General features: G+C 39.5%; 1 protein-coding gene across 1 annotated transcript in view; it reads right to left on the reverse strand.

Moving 5' to 3' along the window:
- The window catches only part of LOC124717078 (protocadherin-like wing polarity protein stan), a 368,864-nt gene that overhangs the window by 344,021 nt on the left and 827 nt on the right, over positions 1-24,016 (reverse strand). The window contains exons 2-4 of the mRNA XM_047243768.1: positions 22,180-23,594; positions 13,991-14,304; positions 3,628-3,794 (exon numbers count right to left, since the gene is read on the reverse strand). Of these exons, the coding sequence (XP_047099724.1) occupies positions 3,628-3,794; positions 13,991-14,304; positions 22,180-23,487 (1,789 nt within the window). The 5' untranslated portion in view covers positions 23,488-23,594. The remainder of the gene's footprint in view (positions 1-3,627; positions 3,795-13,990; positions 14,305-22,179; positions 23,595-24,016) is intronic.

Below are 24,016 nucleotides of genomic sequence, written 5' to 3' on the forward strand. Positions count from 1 at the left end.
GGCACATTTGTCCCACTGAGACAATGCTCTGAACATGCCCACACTGACTTCATTGAACCTTTGCAACCGTCGGAATGTTACCAACACTGCTTGAAAGTAACTGACGATTTCTGTCGTTGGCCTATGAAAGACACAATGGCACCAACTGTAGCCACAACCTCATTCCATGAGTGGTTCCTGCACTTTGTGGTTTCTCTCCGTGTCACTACTGATCATGGCAAGCAAGTCCAGTCATATCTCTTTAAAGCACCATCAGAATTACTCAGCATGAACTGTATTCGTGCCTCTGTATACCACCCTGCTGCTACGACCTTGTGGAGCAGCTTTATCAGCAATTAAAGCCCTGCCCAGATGCCATGCCACAGAGCCTTGCACTGACAGCCCACACATTGTTCTACTAGACCTTCAGACAGCCTTCAAAGAAGATCTCAGTGCAACAGCAGCTGAATTAATGTACGAGCAGACACTCTGAATAGTGGAGAGTTCTTTGCTTACACATCAAACTTTATTATTGATATGCTATTTTCCTGTATTAAGGAACTGTTGTTATTCTGAGTGATTACAACATACAAATAGCATTTTTGGTCAATATTCTCACAAGATATCTGTTAATTTTATGTAATTAAAGCTTAAAAAAATCAATAAATTTCAAGATTTTGTCATGTGAGCAAAAATGCTCCATTGCTGGTTAAGCTCTGGTGACATCACAGACTTGTAATAGGGCAAAGGCCTACATGTGTTATACGACCGTTAGTTAAAGTCACTCGGCTGCAAACAGTTTAGCTATTTAGTGATGGAAAAAGCATTTACATCTTTTAAGTAACAACAGATAATAATTTTGTGAATGATGATAGTGGAAACCTGAAAGTTGATGCATTTTTCTCCATCCAATTAGCGTGGAGACAGGTGCAAGGATGGATATTCTCGCTGCAACATCATTAAAATCGTTCAAACTATGGAATTGTAGACCGTTTTACAAGCGAGCCCATATCTAACATATAGACTGTTGCCCATCAGTTATGAACTACGAACCAAAGCACAATAAAATTCTTGGCAAATCTTAGTTCCGATTTCTTTGTATACAAGGCAACCCAACAGAGCTACACCTGTTGTGGGCCTCCATGGCACAACAGATAATATGTATGATTATGAAGCAGATGGTTTTAAGTTTGAATCCTGGTAGGGTTGTAAAATTTTTAAAATGTTATGTGAAATACAAAGATAGTATTATCAAGAAATGATTGTGGCAGTTGTTTTGATGCTGGGATGTATTATATACAGTATTGCATTAATTTTAGTCTGAGAAATGGACAGCTGAGGACAAATGCATTTAATTTGTGTACATACATTCAATATTTGGACAGCATTGCTAGTGGTGAAGGTATCACCACATGCCCACAATATAACAAGGTGTAGGATGTTGAGATTTTGTATGTGGAGAGATACAAAGCACCTACACCACGCATGCAACACAAGCATAGGGGCTATGATGTTTGGGAGTGGAAACTAACATCAGTGTCTGAAGCAGACTTAGTTTATCTTTACATAAAATGATGAAAATGTAGAGAATAGGGATCCTAGTTGGCCAATACAAAGATAAAATAAGAATTGTTTCCAATGAAGTAAAAAGTGCATAGGTACATTAACTAAAACTCTTCTTGAAGGTGACATTTCTGAACAGCGATTGCAAATGTAAGTGCATGTAAACAGCAAGGAAAAATTGACAATACCATGTTTCTGATTGGTGGGGTGAAGTTTTGTAATTGTGATTTGGTTTTCATATGAGAGACTGTTGAGTCATTTACTAATAAGTTAAAATATTCTTTTGGGCCAGATTTGAACCATCACTCTAAGAATAACTACTTATAAAGAAGTACAGACCATTGCTCTCCCAACAGACCTACTAAATGACGCTTGTAACTTTTACTATAATATCAGTCAATTCTTCCAATTTTCACTGCGAGTTGAATTTTGTTGGATGACGCTGTCCTTCCTTGCGACAGTGGGAAAGCATATCTCCGAGGTGAATTAAGGTCAACTTCAGAGTGCAAGACATTTTTAATTAAATTGGGGAACTTGTGAATTGATGTGGTGGCACTTTCCAGCAAAGTCGAACCACTTTTTATGCATATTCTCACTCTTTGGAACACTCAAAAACAATTTTTCATGAGTTTTTATAGATGTATTTGTACAATGTGGTACTACACACCATTTGTTACCCATCTTCCAAAACGTAAATTCAAAACAAGAAATCACTATGAAAGAGCTTTTAAGACTGCAGGACCAGCAAGCCAGCAAGTGACATCACAGGCACCACACAATTCCAATGGAGCATTTTAGTGGGCTTTCAGATTATTTGAATTTCATTTACTTTTTTTTAATGTTGACATTCAAGAAGAAAGAAAGCATGTTACCAGCATAAAAAAACCACCACGATTAACCATTTAAGGCGATGTCCAGAAAACAATCAAATACCCTGTTATTGAAACCTCAGATTATGCTCAACATTTTCATCGCAGATACACAAGCTCCATCCTGTGATTTCTGAAGAACATTCTAATCAATGACCATTCATTTTCTGTGATTTAAAACCATGCAAAGGGGTTTTTGTCTGACATCATGCTCTTCAAAAACTTCTCCGTGGTCCCTACACAATATTAGCAAGCAACAACAAAATGTTTCACGTCAATATCAAAGGCTCATCTGTCACAATATCCACTGACAGATTCAAACGAGCCTGCTCCCTGCTAACATCGAGAACATGTAGTTCTGCAAGGATGTTTGACACACCTAGTCTTACAGTGTACCATCCATGCCTCCAAGTGTAAACCAAGTCACAACTCGCTTTGGGCACCATAGTTTCAACATCAAATACTTGTGAGCTTGGGGAGGAGGGGGTGGGCAGAGGGGGGGGGGGGGGGGGGGGCAGTAAAGTAAACAGTGAATCATCTCCTACAAGTTCAAGCATGCAGTCAAAACCCTTTGATTTTCTGAGCTGTCTCTGAGCTAAAACTGAAGTACTGATACAGATGTTCCTAGCAGTCTTACGATTACTTGTTTGTAATTAATCATTACATTGTGTGCATAAATAAATTATATTTGCACATGACAAATCTGTGAAGATGGACAAAAACATTAGTTCAGTAAAATATCTTGAGAGGTTCATATTCCCACCTCACATCTTTTCAGATGTGGTAATTCTTTTACCCAATAATGTCCCTTTTCCCAACATATATAACAAACTCTAGCAAAAATGATACTTTTTTTTAATGTGTCAATTCCTCATAACAAAGTCTTTTATAGTTTCAAAATTCTGATACACAACCACCAGATACAGCACTTAGCTTTGTAAGCTGGCTTCTAATATTTTGAGCCCCCGGAAGTAGCTGTGTGTGTCTACAAAGTAATCTTCAACAATTACCGCAAAGGCATGTACTCCTAAGTCTATACAGTGTTATTTCTGAGAAATCATAGATGCATAGGACTTGGCAATGACTATATGGACAATAGAAAGGAAGTAAATTTTTTTGCATAATTTTCTCAGAACTCAAGTGAATCACATATTAACAAAATTTTAATAAATATTGACAGTTCTGAACACAGACCTTACTTTAATGTAATAATTACCTTGTGCGCGTATCACCAGTCTATAATTTCGAGTTGTCTCATAATCAAGAGGTTTCATCAGAGAGACTTCTCCACTAAGACTATCAATACTGAATTGATTCTGGGTATTTCCCCCAATGATAGCATATCTTACTGCAGCATTATTTCCTTGGTCAGCATCTACAGCCCTGTTAAATAGACAGTTGCATCAAATGAAACAATGAACAAAGTAGATAAAAATGCAGAAATATATGCTTCATGCTTGCGAATAATAATGAAAGCTGTACAACTCGCATCATGATTATATTATGCTTCCGAGGTCCCATAACTATAAACCTTTGTGGCTTCCTTTTCATATGAAGCTGGTAAAGAAAATAAAATACAAATTTGGTTTTTCTGGCAGAATGCAAATAATTTAGGAGTAAAGTAGATCACTCCCTGAGTAACGCGCGCGCGCACACACACACACGCACGTGCACACACACACACACACTCTGTTACAGCTGAATACACACTACTGAAATTGCTGTTCAAAGAGTAGGCTTGAGTGATGGGTGGAAAAAGAAAGAGGTTGGAAACAGTAGCAGGGGGTGGGGAGAGGTACCTGACAGCTCGGTCAGAGGCAGTAGATGGCTAGGTTAGGAATGAGGGAAGGAGAGGCAGCATGTGCACAAGCTAGGACTGTGACACACAGGCATTGGAGCCAGTGAGTTCATGCCACACACAATGACGATGACACGATGGAGTGGATTGGGAGAGGGTGACAGGACAGAGAAATAGGAGACTGTAGGACAGAGAGTGTGGATGTAGCTGGTTAGCAGAGGTCAGGAGAATTATAGAAGCAAAGGATGAGTTGCAAGGATAGCTCCCACCTGTGTAACTCAGAAAAGCTGGTGCTGCAGGAGAGGATGCAGTTGAAGCAGCCACTGAAGTTGAGCATGTAGCACACCACTGTGCCATTGGGTGATCAACACTGTTCTTGAACACAGTTTGGCAGCAGCCATTCATTCTGATGGACAGCTGGTTTGTCATGACCACGTAAAATGTTGCAGTGAATTTCCAGCTGGGCTGGGATATGACATGGCTGCTTTCACAGGTGACACAGCTTCTGAAGAGGTTGGTAAAGCCTGTGACAGGACTGGAGCATGATGTGCTGTATGGGTGAATCGGACAGGTCTTGAACTTGGATCTACCACAGAGATATGGTCCCCGACCCCTATGGCAAAGATTTTGGAGTGGCATAGAAATGAACAAATACTGTCCTGTCTGGGATTGTGGTGGAATACTAGTTTAGGGAATAGTCAAAGCTGTGTAAGATTATGTGATAGGGGAAGCTCCTTTGCAGCTTTTTCTTGGGGGTGGTGGGAGGATTAAAAATGTGTGAAGATATGATGTGGGAAATCTGTTTGCGAACTAGGTTTGGGGGATGGTGTCTGACTACACAGACCTTTGTAGGACCTACAGCATACTGGGCAAGAGACTTCTCATCACTGCAGATACACCATCCACAAGTGACCTGTCTACTAAATGGGAGTAAGAGTTGTCAAAATGGGTGTACTGTTGATAGTTAGTGGTTTTAATATGGGATAGAAGTATGGATGGAACCATTAGAGAGGTAGATGTGGCAAATTGGTCTGACAATAACCAAATGAAGCAAATGTGACAGAAGGTGTTGAGGTTGCAGAGGAATGAGGATAGGCTGTCTCAGTACTGGTTGCAGATCATGACAATATAATCAGTGAACCTGAACCACATGAGGGGTTCAGGGTTTTGGGGCACCAGGAAGGTTGCCTCTAGATGGTCCATAAACAGGGCCCTCATACCAAAGATACAAACCTCTTTCTTCATTGACTCTCAGCCATCTTCATCCCATTACAAACTGGATTCCTACTAGTCAGTGTTGATGCCACCTTCCCCCACGTCGACATCCATCATGCCCATGGCCCTGCTGCAACTGAACACTGCTTCTCCCAAAATCCTTATGACACCAAACACACTTCCTCATTCCTTTCACATCTTACCAATTACTACTACTCCTTTGAGGGGAAGATACAGCAACACATTCGTGGCACAGCCACGAGCACCTACATTATCATCTCCTATGCCAACACGTTTATGGGTCATCTAGAGTAAATCTTCCAAGACCCCTGAAACACCAAATCCTGTGTGTGGTTCACATTGACTGATGATATCTTCATGATCTGGAGCCAGGACCATGACATCCTCCACAATATCAGCATCTTCTCTCCCATCCACTCTGTCTGGTCCTCCTCAGCCCAACATCACACCTTCCTGGGCATTCATCTCTACCTCCCTGATGGCTCCATCCATACCTCTGTCCATATCAAGCCCACTAACCACCAACTGCATCTTCATTTTGACAGATGTCAACCCTTCCACACCAAAAAGTAACTTCAGTTCATCTGATGCTTTCACAAAGGTCTTCATAGACAGGCACTAACCACCTAGACCCAGACTGCCAGATATTTCCCGCACTCCTAATCCTCCTCCCATCAGCCCTAATAATCAGATGCAAAGGACCACTGCATTACCCTGGACTGGAACAACTGAACCACTATGTTTGCCAGAGCTTTGACTACCTACCATTATGCCCAGAAATGAGCACATCCTACCCATGATTCTTCCCACCTCTCCTAAAGTGAAATTCCACTGACCACACAAGCTACGCATCATCTGGGCCCATCTCTGTGGCACATCCCACTCCCATGGAAGATGCGAGTACAAGTCCTACCAAGTTCACCCATCTGGCATATCCTACTCTAGTCCTGTCACAGGCTTATACTATCCCATCAGAAACAGGGTCACCTGTATAAAGAGCCACATTATACACCAGATCTGCTGCGATTTCTGAACAGCATTTTATGTGGGCATGACAACCAACCAGCTGTACACCAGAATGAATGGCCACTGCCAAACTGTGGTCAAGAACAGAGTTGACCACCAAATGGCCCCAACAAGCTGCTGAGTGCAACATACTCAAATTCAATAGCTGCATCAACACCCATGCCAGCTGAATCCTCCCCTTCAGCACCAGCTCTTCTGAAATATGCAGACAGGAACTATCCTTGCAAATTCCCTTTGCTCCTGTAATCCTGCAGCCATCAGCCTCTACTAACTCGCTGAACCCACAACCTCTATCCTACAGTCTCCCTTCCAGTTCCAGTACCTGTGTGTTGCATTCCTAGCCCATGTACCTGTTGCCTCTGCCTCCCACATTCCTATCCTACACCCTACACACCTTCTGCCTCCATCCAAGCTACCTGTCACCCCTTCCCCATGTCATCCTCTTTTCCACCTCTTTCTCCCTATACCTATCTCCCCCCTCCCCCCCCCCCCCCCCTCCAACATAACATCTCAAAACAGAAAAGTGAATATTAAAATTACATTCCATATATTCTGTCACCTGAGATGCAACAGAAAAGCATTTTGTTGTAAACTGTACACTACTTTGCACCATTCATACAATAATGTGTTTTATAACAACACTATCTTTTTTGTTGTTAATCAATAAAATGGACGTAAAAAAATTAATATAGGCAATTTATGCAATAAATCACAAGTGTTTATTTACCAGTCACTGAATGAAACAGATATATGACCATAGCTAGGCAGGTGTCCACACAAATATTTAAAAATTTGATGGAATCTAAATTTCAAATTTATCTACAATTTCTACATCAGAAAAATGCAGAAAAGAAGGAAATGAAAGATTAAGGTGCATAAGTTCTGAGTGGAATGAAACAGGATGTCAAATTCATAATTAGGAGTGACATATAATGCCAGAAATAAATCCAATAGCTATTACCAGGCTATTGGTCAGAATGACTGGACAACTGCAAACTTGTTTTACACACAATATCCTGTTCAACAGCACCCTGATGACGTTAATAGGATCCTGGTGTCATTTCTGTTGCTGTGGTTATGCATAATATACCATCCAAGAAACTTCCTTCCAACTGCTTGTGAACAACAGTGGTGGGAATTTTCTCTCAGGATGTACTTTGCTCTTACCATTCACCTGCATCCTAATTGACAATAGTCTTTTCACTTTCATGACTGGGAAAATTAACCATCAGCTACAAGTGAGGAGAGACTAACAGCCAATAACTGTGAGAGCAGTTAAGGTAAGTTTATTTATTTTTCATATTAGGCCTATAATGACCATTCCACAACAGCCTAATGAGCATTACATTAGTTATTTAGAAGATAAGCAAAGAAGGTATTAATGGCAGGGTTGGTTATCAAAACACTGCATCCTAAAGAACAAGCTGATGACACTATACCCAATGTACTCGAGAAATCTTAAAATAAGATGCCTCTATAAATAAGGAGTACTGTAACAGGAGATCAAACATTGCTTACTTCACTGGCATGCCCAATAAAACCTATAAGGAACAATATCTGAAGACAAAATTATGGTGAAGCATGGAGATGTTACGATACTTGAAGGTGAGCAAGACAATTGCATTGCCCAGTGTCAAAGTTAGGACAGTATGCTTTAAACACAGAACAATCTTCATAACATGGTTTGAATTGCCCAAGCATGCAACAGGGGTCCTCTTGACAGTCCTACATTCTGCTTTATGTTGATTACTTTCAAAGTACTGGAGTGAGAATGATACAATATTCTTCCTATGGTTTAGATATTATCTACAAATCCTTATATAACTGCCCTCGACCAAGAAAAATCTTAAACAAAGGCTGTTGCGTATGGAGGGCTGTCCCCTGCATATTTCCACCACCATACTTATGTGTACGTTTTGTGGGCCAGGTACAGCCACTACCTCATGTGGGAGGTTGTTTATAAATAAAAGTTGAGGTACAGAGTACAGTCAAAGCCTCTTGCAGCTACCACAGTGTCCGGATATGCCAACCAGTCCACTATGTTGCAAGCTAGCTGCCAAAAGCAGCACTGTGATCGTGGGAGCCTACTTACAGCCAAGGGGACATGTGTCCTCTTGACACTGTTGATGTGTCCTTCCGCTGGCTTACTTTGGTTAGCACTCCACCTCTGGAGCCAGTTAAGTTCCGGGCTACAACGGATCAAGAACTGCTCAAGTCTCCACAATGAACACCGCCTGCCACGGCCGCCCCCCACCAAATTGTTGTGCCACTTTCACTGTGAACCACATCTGCCACTGTGCTTCCAACACTCAATACCGAGGGCACTGCTTCGCCATGCTTATCAGTGGCTGCCTATAAGCACCTCACCTTGTTGGTCCATGAAAAACTCTCTTCACTGCTCGTCTAGGCATTGTTCAGTTATCAAGTTGTGAAGATTTTTTACTCTCAGAAGTTAACTTTCTTTAATTCTTGTAATAAACAGCAGTCACTGCAAAATGTGCATTTTTCTACAAACAGCAACACTGCTCAGTAAAAGATGGAACATTGGCTATAAGGTAAAGAGGTTTCATGTTGCTGCATTCTTCAAGTGTGTTTTTGCTGCATTTTGCTGTGACTAGTTAGTTTTGCTGGAGCAGGAATTTCGTTTTCAAGTTGGTTCAAGTGGTTTTCAAGGGGCTGGATTGTTGCTTGTGTACTAGTTCTTTCTATGGGAGAGTCTCTTTTTGTTTCTTGTGTTATTACAGTTTGTAGGCTGTGGTGTTCATCGCATTCCACAATTAATCCAACAAGGCAAGTTTCTCAGTTTTCTCAGTCTATGCATATTTGTGAAAACTTTGTTAGTAGTTGTCTTTTCTGCATAGTTTAAGTGGCCTGTTCAATTGTTGTACACATGTGAATTCTCTTCACTGATGCTGTTGATCTGAGTTTCTTCAACATTTCAAGGTTCAAGTTTCAGTTCAGTGGCAGCGTACTTTCATGTACAGCTTTGTGTGTAATTTTATCTTGTCATATCTGCCCCATTGACTGGGCTATATACTGTCAGCAGGTGGAGATGAATTTTCTTGCATACAGCATACATGGTACGCAGTGCAGTGCTTGTTTTATTGCACTGGTACAGAAATCTTTCAGTTGTGTTGTCAGCTTTTCCAAGTCTCATCAGCAGAACACAGACTATGACTCATTGTCAAAACAGTTGGATGCACATTTTTGTACCAATAGTCACTTCCAGCCAAGGAAAGTGCACGCCTCGTTATGGGCTCTAGGCAAACACTTTCCCCCACAATGTTTGAGGGTGCTTGTCCATGAAAAGTGTTAAGACAGTGTGACAAAGAGTGTTGTGTGTATCAAAAGGAGACACCTTCAGTCAGGTTGTTTGCAATGTTGTTGCACCATGCAGCTTGTTGTGTTGGGATCATTTTACTGTGTTAATTAGTGGTTCAATTCTGTATCTTCCATGCAAATAGCACTGAGATTCACGAAGCTGCTATGCAATGTTTATGTACTTTTTCTATTCTCGTCTATTAGATGTCATGGGTCATACACCCCATGCTCAGCAGTCTTGTCCATTGTATCGAAGTCTTGTTCAAATTTTCATGCCATGTCTGGATTCTGTTTCTGTTTAATGTTTTGCTTCAGTTAATTGCTTATGGGATGCAAGGTCGTGTTAAAGTTCTTAGCCACATGTCCGTCATTTCTACGAAATATGTTTGCACACTGGCTGACTGTACTGTTGTTTAGTTTAAGTTGTTTGGAAGTCAGTGTTGGCAGCCATGGTGTGCCTCTTCCCTTGTGTGTGATGCTTCTTTGAGTGGGTTGCACCATCTCTTTCTAAGGCAGGAGGGATGTGGTGTATGCAGGGCGGCCCCCTGCATATTTTGGTCACCACACTCACATGTATGTTTCGTGGTCAAGTACTGTCCCTACCTCATCTGGGAGGTTTTTTGTAAATATAAGTCAAAATACTGGGTACGGTCAAGCCTCTTGCAACCATCACAGCATTTGGGTGCACCCCTATGTGGTATGCTGCCACTGTACATAGCGATAGTGTTGCGATCATGGGAGCCTAATTAAGTCTGTGTGGTCACTTGTCATGACACTGCAGATATACCGTTCCGCCAGCATTACTTAGGTTAGCATTTCACCTCTGGAGCTAGCCATGTTCTGGGCATAACTGAATCAGTAAACACTCCACAATGGACCCTGACTGTCGCAGCTTCTGTCACTCTAACTGCCCAATTCGTTGTGCTGCCTTCGCTGAGTGCCACATCCACCACTGCACTTCCAACAGCCGCTCCTAAGACCCTTCTTCACTGTGGTTATGAGTGGCTGCCTATGAGCTACTCAACTCATAGAACCATGTAAAACTCACTTTCCTGCTCCCTGACATGTTGTCCATGACAGACAATTTTCTGTTATTGAGTTGTCTAGTCTACTTTGTTTAGTTCCAATAGTAAAAAGTTGTCACTGCAAAGTGTGCATTTTGCTAGGTCCAGCCACATCACTCAATAAGGACAGAACAGAGGCAGTCTGCTGATAAACATATAAATAGCATTGGACAACAAGTGCATCCCATTTCCAAAAGAAACAAAGAATGGCTTGTCTAGTGATTGCATTCATGACAATGATTGTGATTCAAAGTGCCATAACATTGAGGTTTTCAGTACCTCTAGCCTCTTGAAGTCTGTGGAAGATGGTACAAATAAGTTGTCAGATTTCTAATCTTAGTAAGCCTCTCATCTTGGTTAATTTCTATCACATTTCACTTTCATAAATAGGGTTAAAATGAGAAGCAATACACTCACTAGTAGTGTGTTACATTAGCCACTCCTAGGTGAATTGCTGTTGTGAAGGAAGGCAATGCCTCACCACACTCCCCACTGATAATGTATACGTCAAGTTCACTGCCTGGATATCCATGTGACTCAGTGTCCAAAGAAATGTTATTGAGATTTCTGTTCCACGGAGGTCAAATATCATGAATGTTGGGGACCAGCAAATTCTGTGCACAGCAATCAACTCAAGGAGTCCCTACATACAAGGAGGTTCAGGGTTGGTAGCATTCTGATACATTGGAGAGCTAGAAATTTACAGCTCTCAGTTCTACAGCTAATTTGCTGCACTTATTTGATAGAGAGCATTGCTCATAACTTTCTGCCAACTGCACTTATGGTAGAACAGGTTAATAGACTAAACTGCAAAATAGCACTGGGCAACAATGAAAATGTTTCGGGCTTAAAAATAGTAAATTTACATGTATTTCCATCTGCTGAATTCAAAAATCACCATAAAAATGATAGATTAGCTCTTGTTTTGAAGATAAAGTGACATTTCATTTTTTAGAGAAGATTTTAAATTTGGTGGATTTTTTTTCTGAGTTGGCACACCTGTCAAATAACAAAACACAAATAATCTTCAGCTGTTTGTAAGTCATAAACATAGATACTGTTGCTGTGACTGAGAATTACATGTTGTTCCTACTCAAATTAGTGCAAAATTTCTGGTTCACAAGTGCTTTTTTAGTGTAAAATTTGTAAAAATGCCACAAAAATGTGTAAATATGGTGAATAACTTTTGTTATATTTGTGGTGAAATAACATTTTCTCACAGAATCACAATCTGACGCCTCTTGTAAAGACTGCCTATTAGTATTATTTTGGTATGAAAGTAGTGGACCAGGATAACTCTTGGCTCCACATATATGTTGGAACACGTTTAGTTACACAGCGAGAATGGCTGAAAAAGAAGAAACGATCAATGGCTTTCGCAGTGCCTATGATTTGGCGGGAGCCTACAAACCTTACAGATGACTGCTATTTCTGCCTGACTCCACCTATAAAGGCAGGATTGTCTATGAAGAAAAGAAGAACAGTTCAGTACCCGATTTTGAGGGAAAAGATGATAAACTGCACATACTGAGTCAAGCGGAATTGAGTGACCTCATTAGAGACCTTGGCCTGTCAAAGGAGAATGCAGAAATTCTTGGATCTTGAATACAGCAATGGAATCTTCTGCAAAGTGATGTGAGACTCTCACAGTACAGAAAACGTCACATGGAACTGCTTCCCTCTTTTGAGAAGAAAAATAATCTTGTTGTTTGCTGCGACATTAAAGGCTTGATGAAATCTTTGAATCTGAACCATGATCCAACTGAATGGAGGCTATTCATAGACTTCTCCAAGCTTAGTTTGAAAGCTGTGTTACTTCACAATGGGAACCTTCTCTCATCTATTCCTGTTGGTCATGCTGTTCACATGAAGCAGACATATGCAAATATGACAGCTCTCTTGGACTCAATTAAATATCATGAACACAAACGGAAAATCTGTGGTGATCTAAAAATCATTACCATACTCTTAGGAATGCAACTGGGTTACACAAAGCATTGCTGCTTCTTATGTAAGTGGGACAGTCGAGATACAAAATTGCATTATATTAAAGAAGACTGGCCTGCAAGAAATCTTCACCCTAGTGAGAAAAATGTCGTTCCCAAGCCTCTTGTGGACCCAAAAGACGTTCTTCTTCCACCCCCGGCATATCAAGTTGGTTTGATGAAAAACTTTGTCAAAGCTATGAACCAAGAAGGACAGACCTTTAAGTACATAAGAGAGAAATTTTCGAAATTAAGTGATGCAAAAGTTAAGGAAGGCATTTTTGTCGGACCACAAGTAAGAGAACTTGTAAAGGATCCTGCATTTGATCAAGTTTTGGAGGAGAAAGAAAAGGAAGCTTGGGAAGCCTTCAAGGATGTTGTTCATGGATTTTTAGGCAACAAAAGAGGTGACAACTACAAGCATTTGGTGACAGTGCTCCTGCAAAAATACTGTAACCTCGGATGCAACATGACCCTTAAGATACATTTTCTCCGCTCCCACCTAGACTTTTTCGCTCCTAGTTGTGGAGCTGTTAGTGATGAACATGGTGAGAGATTCCATCAGGACATATCTGTTATGGAACAAAGATATCAGGGCTGTTGGAATGAAGTAATGCTTGCGGATTACTGTTGGTCTTTGTGTAGGAATTCTGCGCAACTCCATTACAAGAGGCAAGCTAAAAGACGACGAATTCAATAGGCCACCACATGATTCTCATCTGCGAAGTATTTTTCCAGCAATTTAGAACTCTTAGCACGTAATTACCAGTTAAAAAAATCAAATGCACTTTCATTGTTGTTAGCATATATGTAAATAAAATGTATCCATTTCTCTCAATCTATTAATATGTAATGCTTCCACCTTGTGGAAAAGAGCTAGTAAAAAATTTCATTGTCATATTTGTTTTTCTCGACCCAAAATTATTAGGAATTGCCTCATGAAGTGCTCAAAACATTCAAAAATTATTTTTTGTTTCCCAGTGTAATCTGTAAGAATCTGAGAATAAAGCCAAACTGCCAAACTTTTTAAATGGCAAGTATACACGCTGCACATGGGCAAGTTTCATTGTGTCATGCATCAATGCACATAATCAACTTCCCAAGACTATACATTATGTTAATTTCTTTTTTAAAAATAAATTTACTTACTTAATAGTTGCTATCACAGGATTAACTGTCCAATTGATGTTCTCAGGCACTTGTACACTGTAAGTTCTTTCTGTAAACTGTGGATAGTTATCATTGTCATCAAGCACTCTGATGACTACCATTGATGTAGAAGATCTTCGCTCACTTACGGGAAGGCCTTGATCAGTGGCCATAACAGTTAATGTGTATACTTCTGAGCGTTCTCTATCTAATACGGAACGTGTTGTCACTATGCCAGACTTTGGATCTATCCGAAAGACATCAGTTTCTTCTTCTGTGCCACCACTATCTTGTCTCACGATGGAATATTCAACCTGTAAGATAATAAAACCACTTTTATTTTAAAGGAATGAAAATGATAATAGAGTGGAAATGTCTATATCAATGAATACAGTGGAAGCCTGCATAGTGAGCATAATTCATTCCAGAATATTACTCATAATGTGAAACACTCATTAAGCAAAACAATTTATCCCATATAAATTAAAGTAAAATACGATAACACATTCCATGCAGAAAAAGCACTACATGTTTTATCTTATTTATGCCATTTATTCAAAGAAAATTATATATACAGTATTATGTACTTTATTATTCACCATACATAACTAATTATTTTTTATTATGAATCTATCTTATAGTCATTTGTTTCTGCAGACTTGGCAAAAATGTGACACAGCATTATTGTCAAATAAATTTGTAATGCTTTATTGGGATGGTGATTTTCAATGTAAAGTGCAACCGATTCAAATGCCTCCAGCATTTCTCTTATTGCACCAAAAGATTGCTGCTTTGCTGTTACCGCCACCTCCTCCTCCTCCTCTGACGAACTCCTCTCCACTACCTCCTGCTGAGAAAAAAACTACTCCATAAGCTCTTCGGTGGGCATTTATTGGGTGTGAACTTCCATAAGCTCATCAATATCATTGTTGTCCACTTCCAGTCCCAAGCTCTTTGCCAAAGCCACACTTTCATCAATCACAGGCTCCACAGCTACTGACTCAAATGTCTCCGAGTCATATTCAACAATGCAAACTGGCAAAAATTCTTCCAAGCAGAAGTGAGAGTTCTCTTGGTAACCCCTTCCCATGCCTTTTCCGCCATCTTGATGCAGGCAACGATGTTGAAATGATATTTCCATAACTCTCGAAGAGTGAGATTGGTAGCTTCTGTCAACTCAAAGCAATGCTCGAAGGATGTAGTAGTGAAGAGCTTCTTAAAGTTAGAAATAATCTGCTGGTCCATAGGCTGGAGTAATGGAGTGGTGTTGGGAGGAAAAAACTGGATCTTTATGATTTGAAATTCTTCAAGGTGGTAATCATGTAGGCCTGGAGAATTGGCAGGAGTGTTGTCCATAACATGCAAGACATGAAGTGGCAAATTCATCTCAAGCAAATATTTTTTTACCAAAGGACCACACACATAATTGAACTAATCACAAAAAAGATCACTTGTCAACAAAGCCTTGTCAGTTGACCTCCACATCACATTTAACCTGCTCTTCGGGACTTTACACTTCTTGAAGGCTCTCGGAGTTTCTGAATCGTAAACAAGCAGTGGTTTAATTTTCAGATTTGCACTTGCATTGGCACAGAACAGCAGTGTGAGATGTTATTTCATTGACCTGTGGCGGGCAATGCAATCCTCTGCTGTTATGAAAGTACGCTTTGGCATCTTTTTCCGTAATAGATCTTCTTTTTCCGTAATAGATCTGTCTTGTCACAATTAAAAACCTATTGCAGCAGATAATAATCAGAACCTATGAGCATCTTGAAGTTGCTGATGAAGTTCTTTGCTGCCTTTACGTTGGAGCTGGCTGCTTCGGCGTGCCTCACACTGCAGTAGATGCCAGTTCTTTTCTTAAACTTCTCGAACCACCCACAGCTTCTCTTAAAAATTTCTTCAGCCGCTGATGCTCCTCAAGTCTTCTTAACAAGGTCAGCGAAAATCATTCTCACCTTCCCACAGATGATGTTCTCATTAATAGTGTCACCTTGCAATTGCTTTCAATTTATCCATATAAGGAGCAACCTCTCAGCATTGTCCAGAATACCAAACTGCTGTTTAGATAATCTTGTATCCTTTGATGCTTCTATCTTCTTACTCTTGTCCTTGTTCTTGAGGATAATGCAAATAGTTGATGTAGATCAACTGTATGTGTGTGCTAAATAAGCAACACTCACATCATGTTCGCGTTTTTCAACAATTTTACGTTTCATTTCGAAGGTCATTTTCTTTCTCTTATGGTCATCTTCTTGTGGCTTTGTCTTTGGGGCCATTTCTGCGATGGTTATTAAAATTTGCACCAAAAATAAATATTGTATGAACACAAGTTTGGAAAAATGTGTGATCATTAGCTGCACTAAGATCATAGCAGATAGACCGCTTACTCAGACTACAGTACATACTAAAGACATTGTTCATAAGCCACTGCCTGCAATGAACAATGCAAGGTGTTCATGTTGTTGTTTTCTCCCACAGCTGGTGACATCACACTCATCGTTGTTCATTATGCGAAACATTGTTCATTAAGCAAGTCATTTTTTTTACAATTTGTTTTGCTCATTATGCAAATTGCATATTATGGGAGATGCTCATAAAGCAAGGTTCAACTGTATAGTGGACTTTTATACAGACAAAATGTTATGGTTGATGCCAAATCTGTTATTTTTCTCTTAAAAAAGGTGCCCAACTATCAAGAACCCACAGCCAAATTCCAAAAACAAAAAGAAAGAATGATGTGATAAATGAAAGTTATTGAAAACACATTCAATGAAAATCCCCTAGAATAAGTTAGCTAAAGACAGTACTATGCGTATTATCAACATAATATAGATGTCTGTTGATAACCAGCCCAAGAAGAAAAATCACAATAAAGTTATAATTACATTCTCATGCAGAATTATGTCGTAGTCGACATAAACACCAAAGCATTGTGAGATATTTCAGGTTCTCTTGGCATAATAGATTAATAGTACGTCTTCAGCTCTTCAGCGCAGTAGTTGTTTCCACTTTATTGAACATTTTGACAGCCAACCAAGTCATCAGTGCTGTAAGCTGTGTTATTTTGTATACTCACTCCTGGTTTACAACCAGACTGCTTAGTAGTGTAGGTGGCACAATGTTATTTACAGCCAAGTTCAACTCCTGGTGTCAGCTATACCCTTTGGTGCTCATTTGCCTTTCAGAAGCCACACTGTTATTCCATGAAATACACTTCACTCTGTGTTTCCCAGCTCTGAGAGATGAGATGATCAGTGAGAACTGATTTGCATGGTTGTTTCACATTCTTTTGTTCCATGTGTCCACATCACAAACAAACATTGTTCCCATATTGACAGAAACACTTTGGCTAGAACTTGGGATATTCTAGTGTGTTTGGGTCAAGGGTTCCTTGCATAGGTTTAACACTACAGGTCATAAGATAACTCATTGCTACACCATTGGTTTGTTCATAATACTTTCCATCAAACAACTTGCCTAAAGAGTTCAGTAAAAAAAATCATTGAAATATTTTCCAGTTATGGTACTTCCAACGGCTCAGAAAGTGTGTTCTCATAAAGAATACCAAATTGATGCTGACCAAAACTTAATACCTGTTTCCTGGAGCCAAAATTGACTGAAGGGGTTTAACATATGGAATAAAGTACAAGGGGTGTTCAGGAAGTAATGCAATAGAATTTTTCTTGGCCAATTTTGATTTTTTTTTAATGACATTTCCAGTAACTCCCTGTATATGACAGTGCTGTACCCAATTTCCAAAATCGTGTCAGTAACTGAGGTCTGTTTCAAGCAAACAGCAATTATTGAATTTCTCTTGCCACAAAACCAGACCATCACAAATATTCAAAGGCATTTAATGAACATCTATGGACAATGGGCAGTGGATAAAAGCGTGGTAAGTAGCTGGGCAAAGCATCCGCCATCAACAGAATAAGGGGAGAGAAATCTGTCTGATTTCCGAGATGCAGGATGGCTGCACTCAGCTGTGATGCTTGCGTTGTACAGGCACTCTTATCCGAGGTGGACTAATGAATAACAATTAAGCAACTCAGTTCTCAGCATGACATCTCTGTTGGCAGGGTTTACACACTTGTACACACCTGGGTTCTTCGGTAACTAAATGAAAACCATAAATAAGAAAGAAGGAGCATATGTGACGAATTGTTTGCTTGTTTGTTATAAGGTAGTGATTTCTTGTCAGACATCATCGCAGGCAATGAAACATTGCTTCAACACTTTCAGGCTGAAGCAAAACAATAGCCTCAGGAGTGCCACCACACAACGTCTCCTTTGAAGGTAAAGTTCAAAACAGTACTCTAGCTGGCAAAGTCACGGCTACAGTCTTCTGGGACTCTGAAGGGGTTATTCTGTGCACTGTCATCCCTCATGGTCAAACATCAATACAAATGTCTATTTTGAAACTTTAAGAAATTGAAGAAATGTTTTCAGCGTGTTCATGGATGCAAAAATGTGAAAGCACTTCTCTTTTCCGTGATACTGCAAGGCCATGCACATCTTCACCCCCAAGATGAAATCACAAAATTTTGTGGACTGCTCCTCTTCATTTACCCTACAGAACAGATCTCACATCTGATTTCTATCTCTTTGGCCCATTGAACAATGGACTCCACAGAAGTCCATTGTACTACAGGAGTCCACCAGGCAAAACAGTAATGGTGGGGACGGTACTGAGGCTAAGACAGATGAATACAGCAGTACAATGACGGCATACAGGATCTCGCATCAAGATGGTGAAAGGACGTAGACCTGAATGAACACTAAACTAAAAACTAGGGTTTTGTAGTCAAAGGGAATTGGGCAGCAGGATGGTGTATTTAAATTATGAGTAAAACTGTGCTGCTCTGAGGGGGGAAAATGTGTTGGATTACTTACTGAATGAAACTTGTATATTCCCAGATTACTCACAAATTTTGTAAGTATGATTTTATGGGATTGTTGACATCTACAATCATCTGTGGCTTCCGGTTTTTTCAGTATTTCCATTACAGTCTCTGGTCAACCAAAACATTCTGTGACCATTCATGTTGCCCTCCTTTGAAAACCGTCAACAACCCCTCTTAAACCTCTTTGGTACAGATCACTTTGAACAATATCCTGTGATGCATCACACCAGTGTTTTGGAAGCAATCTCCTTTTTAGAATGTTGGTGCTTCTCCAACATGCTACCAATGAACGAAATTCAGCAAAATGCTTTACCTATGACTGAACCTAAGTGAACATATCAGTTCATATCTCTATTGTTACAGTCAGGTATTTGTGTGAGTATATTGCCTGCAATTGTGACTCACTGATGTTTGTAGCTGCAGGATTTTATTTTATTTCTTTTTTCCCCCCATGAAGCATTAAACCTTACATTGCCTAATTTTAAAGGAAGAAAACACTCCTCTACAGCATGCCTGAAATTACTTCTACTTCTGTCACTGACACTCTATCCCACATAACATGCTGTCCCCTCTGCCAACAAATCCTCAATAAGTCACAAATTTTGTTTGATAACCTATATGAACATATTTTCATTTAATGGTGTGGTACCATGTCAAATGTTTTCAAAAGTCTAATCAATCTACTCAACTGCCTTGATCAATGGCTTTCATGTTGTTAGTGAGAAATTTTTGGGTTGGGTTTTGCAAGACTGTTGTTTTCGGAATCCATGGTGGTTGGGATAGAGGAAGTCATCCTGTTCGAGAAACCTTACTGTATTTCAGTTCAGTGTGTTTGGTAACAATCTGCAACATACACGTGCCAATGATACTGGATGGTAATTTTGTGTATCACTTTAACTACTCTTCACAGGTGTCACTTGTTCTTTCTTTCAACAACTGGGCACAGTTTTCTGTTGGCAATAACTGCTATATTATTGGTAAAAGAGAAGTGACACAAACTCAAATTCTGTACATAATCTGATAAGGATTAAATTGGATATAGGCCTTGTTCAGTTTAAATGATTTCACCTGTTTCTCAATGCCACAAACAATAGTATCTGCTCATCTTTGCAGTGACGTAGAAATTAAACTGGATCAGCACTTCTGAAACTTCCTTAAATGGAGTTCTCCATTTCCGTTTTTGCTTTGTTACCCTAAGTTTTAATTCCTTTATCACCCGTGAGCACCTGGGCACTAACTTTGATGCTACTGACATCTTCCTCTTTCTTTCCTGAATGTTATCTTCATGGGGATCACAGATATATATTTTTTTAATTTGGAAATGTTAGTCATACAGAATGGGCAGATGACTTTCAAGTCACCACCACCTTTGAGTTTGAGAGTTTGTGTTCATAAATACATTAATACAAGGAAAAATGAGCTCCACTTCCCTCTAGTGAACTAACTTTGTCATGGAAAAGAGTGACATACACTGCTAAAAATTTTCTAGCAGTCTGCCCACAAAAATAAAATTTCTGACATTTCAAACATAGATTGCAGCAGTCTGTCCTTAACAACTCCTTCTGTACCGTGGAGGATACATAACCATTGCAAATCTGCAAACGGCCAGAATACAGAAATTTTGATATAATGTTTTCTTTAATTCTGTATGCAATCTTTTGTACACTTGATACAGTCTGCATCATAATGTATATTGTTAATATGATCTACGGACAATGAATCTAAGGTGAAGATCTCTGTGCCACGGGTAGACAGAATAAACAGTACATGTAATTTAATGAAATTGTAAGTTCTCTTCAGGAGTCACTGTGAAGTCAAATGAGAGTGAACTGATCTAAGGAGATAAGAAAGGAAGTAAATCCAATAATCTGCATGGTTGGGTTCTGTATAATCCTTGAATGCAACATTTATATAATTTTAAAATATAATTTTAATTATAAATAAAAATGAAGACTTAAGTCTCAAAATGATGCAGTTCCAGACACTAACCACACAAGAAACACTGTATGCAGTATAAACCCACACAATTTTAAAAGTGGGGTGGTTGGGTGGTCAACAGAAGGAATCAGCCCAATAACAATACCAAGTGCAATGCTTGTTATTGCATGAATGTACCAGAGTCCTGATGAGAAACTATATCTTTAGCATGAAATACTAACGGGTAAAAGTTACTTATTGGTTCCCCCTTTGCATTTTTCAAGATGGCACGGACGTAAACTTTCGGATTTGCTACCAGTCATTTTGTAATCACAAGAAGATTTTTCGCTTTCACATTCACTGACTTTGCCATCGGACAACAAAATTGTCACCTTCCAACCTAACCTAGATCTAGGAAGCTTTCAAAGCAATTAACTTAAGGATCTTTTGGGGAGAAGTGGGGGAGGCAACTGACTCGGGGCCAGATAAAAGGTATTCTCTTGATAAAGCTGATTCAAGAAAAAGGAAGTGTAATGGGCAACAAAAGCAGATTTTCAAGAATATTCATTGTAAAGGCAAATGGGAATGAATTGCTCAGATTAACTGAAGTCTTTGATAACATCATTTCACCTTCCAACTTAACCTAGGCACTCTTCTACACTCTATACCAGTATTTCACATCAAATAAGATCTCGTATTCACATTCACACAAACAAATTGTCACCTTTAAAATGGACCTCAGGCTATGCTATAGATCAGTCTGTCACTGCAACTTAGATTCCAAAACAAAATATAGAGACAGCAGGCACCAGCAAGCATCAGACTCTCACTCAACAATCCAGCATAGCCAGCAGAAGAAATGGGTTTAGTACTTTGATGTTTGAAAAGCACCTAGGCCTTTGCCACAGATATAGGACTGGTTACTCATTTTGGTTTAATACACACAAAACAAAGTAATAAAATTTAACACAATGATATATTATACAATCACTGTGATTTGGTACTTCGCACGGGAGACACTGGGAACAGAAGAATATGTAGAATGTCTTACAGTCAGTTACAGAAGCCCCTGAACAAATGCCTACATACATTACTCAGTGGTGTCACCAAGATATGTATCTTAAAGGAGAATGTGCAGTTGTAGTCTCTACAGTTAGTATACCTGAGGTAACTGATTGTTATTGGGCAGGAGGATGTACTTTTACACGCAGTAATAACCTACTGTTATTACTTGATTAAATGAACTGCAGAGTACAGCAAAGAAGCTCTAATACTGGTACACAATACTGTTCCACAATTGCCTTTACTTACAGTTATTTAAAATAAAATAAGCCTACTTACTACTGCATAAAATTATAAACTCACTTGGCCATTTCTTCCAATGTCCAGGTCTGTGGCTCGCACAGTAATTACAGTTGACCCTACAGACACAGATTCTCGAACAGCTGCGTCGTATTCACTTGCCTCAAACACTGGTGCATGATCATTGGCATCGAGAACATTTATCTGTAATGTAGTTGTGCCACTGCGAGGTGGGAAAGAGTCATCTACTGCCGTCACACGGAAATAGTGAACATCGAGTAGTTCTCGATCTAGACTGGTCAGAGTTGTCACCATACCCGACCGTGAGTCAACTGCAAACATTGACTGTGATCGTGAGTCTACAAGAGAAACCATTGAGTAACTAACTGGTGAATTCTCAGGATCTCTTGCTTTAACTGTTATAACCATTGTTCCTGGAGGCTTTTCCTCCATTACAGATGCAATGTACAAAGCCTGTTCAAAATATGGCGACTGGTTTCTCAATTCACGTCTCACTCTGTGAGCAATATCTGTGTCATTTAAATCTTGATGATGATACACTATCTTCAAACGATGCTCAGCAACTGAAACAACACCACGGGTAGTCCTATGATCCTGTGGTTGTCCACCAGCACTGCACTTGTACTCTAGACGCACAGTGACCTTCCAGAGAGGTTCAACAATACACTGATCACAAGTGGAAACCAAATCACCAGCAGACTTTTCAATACAGAAACGTGGATCACTTGAATCCAAATACTGAATGCGACACATTTTGTGGATTGTCAATGGCAGAAAAGATGCTATGCTGTTTATGAACTGGCTTTTCCGCAAGCAGATTGGTCTCCAGCCCTCTGTGCCTGGTATTGCATATGAAGCAAATGTTTCACTAATCCATTTCTTAGCTTCAGAAATTTTTAATTGAATCCTAGTGTCATAATTCACTTGCTCTGTCTCATCATGCTGTTGTTGACACCTCTTTCCATTCACAAATACTCTTAATGGCAAGGAATAGTAATCAACACCACGAGTGTGGTTTGAAAAAGAGTCAATGTAGATAGTGAATAAATTTGAATAATATATTCCATCACAGTCAAGATGTCTTCGAAGGGATACTCTTCCAGTACTTTGATCAACATGCAGTAGCCTATGCACAAAGTTTGCACTTTTGTGTGTGTTTATTTTGTAATGGCGATTGGATCCAAGCCTTGGTAATGTTGCATTGAATATTACACTTCCAGGTGGTTCGTCTTCTGATACAATTATCAGGTACCCATTTCCACAACCAATGAAATTCAGCACAATCACTACGACTGCAATTGCTATGCATGATGAAAGTGATGAAAATAAAGATGATTTTCTAGAAAGCATTCTGGAGCTATCTCATCCATAAGTGCAAGTCCAAACATTCTCTCCCGTTTAAGCAGAACCATGAACAGAGTTCTGCTTGCTTGTGATAAAATTTCATTCCATAGCTTCTGAAAATAAAAACAAATCAAACGTTAGTATAACAGAAAAACCGTAAATTTCTTATACTAACATATCACTTTCTTTACATCTTGTAAAATTGCCCATTTAAATTCTATATTCCTGTAAATTTTGCTAAAACACAACCACATAAGAATATAAACATAATAATAATGATCCACAGGAGACACCTGATAGTACAGTACAATCAACCACTCATATCCACATTATTAATATAGTGCTGCTCACTCACATCACATTGATGTACTTGGTGAACACTTGGAATAACTTAAATATTTTTCACAAACATATTAGCTACATCGTTGTAGCTACATTTGATATAACAAGTAACGGAGCAACTACCGTGTTATGAGTGAAAGAACAACCTCCCGCTTGCTTGCACTCTCGTTATATACTTCGCGTTACTCCGTTT

Source organism: Schistocerca piceifrons, chromosome 1 (assembly GCF_021461385.2).
Source record: "Schistocerca piceifrons isolate TAMUIC-IGC-003096 chromosome 1, iqSchPice1.1, whole genome shotgun sequence".
Classification (NCBI taxonomy): domain Eukaryota; kingdom Metazoa; phylum Arthropoda; class Insecta; order Orthoptera; family Acrididae; genus Schistocerca; species Schistocerca piceifrons.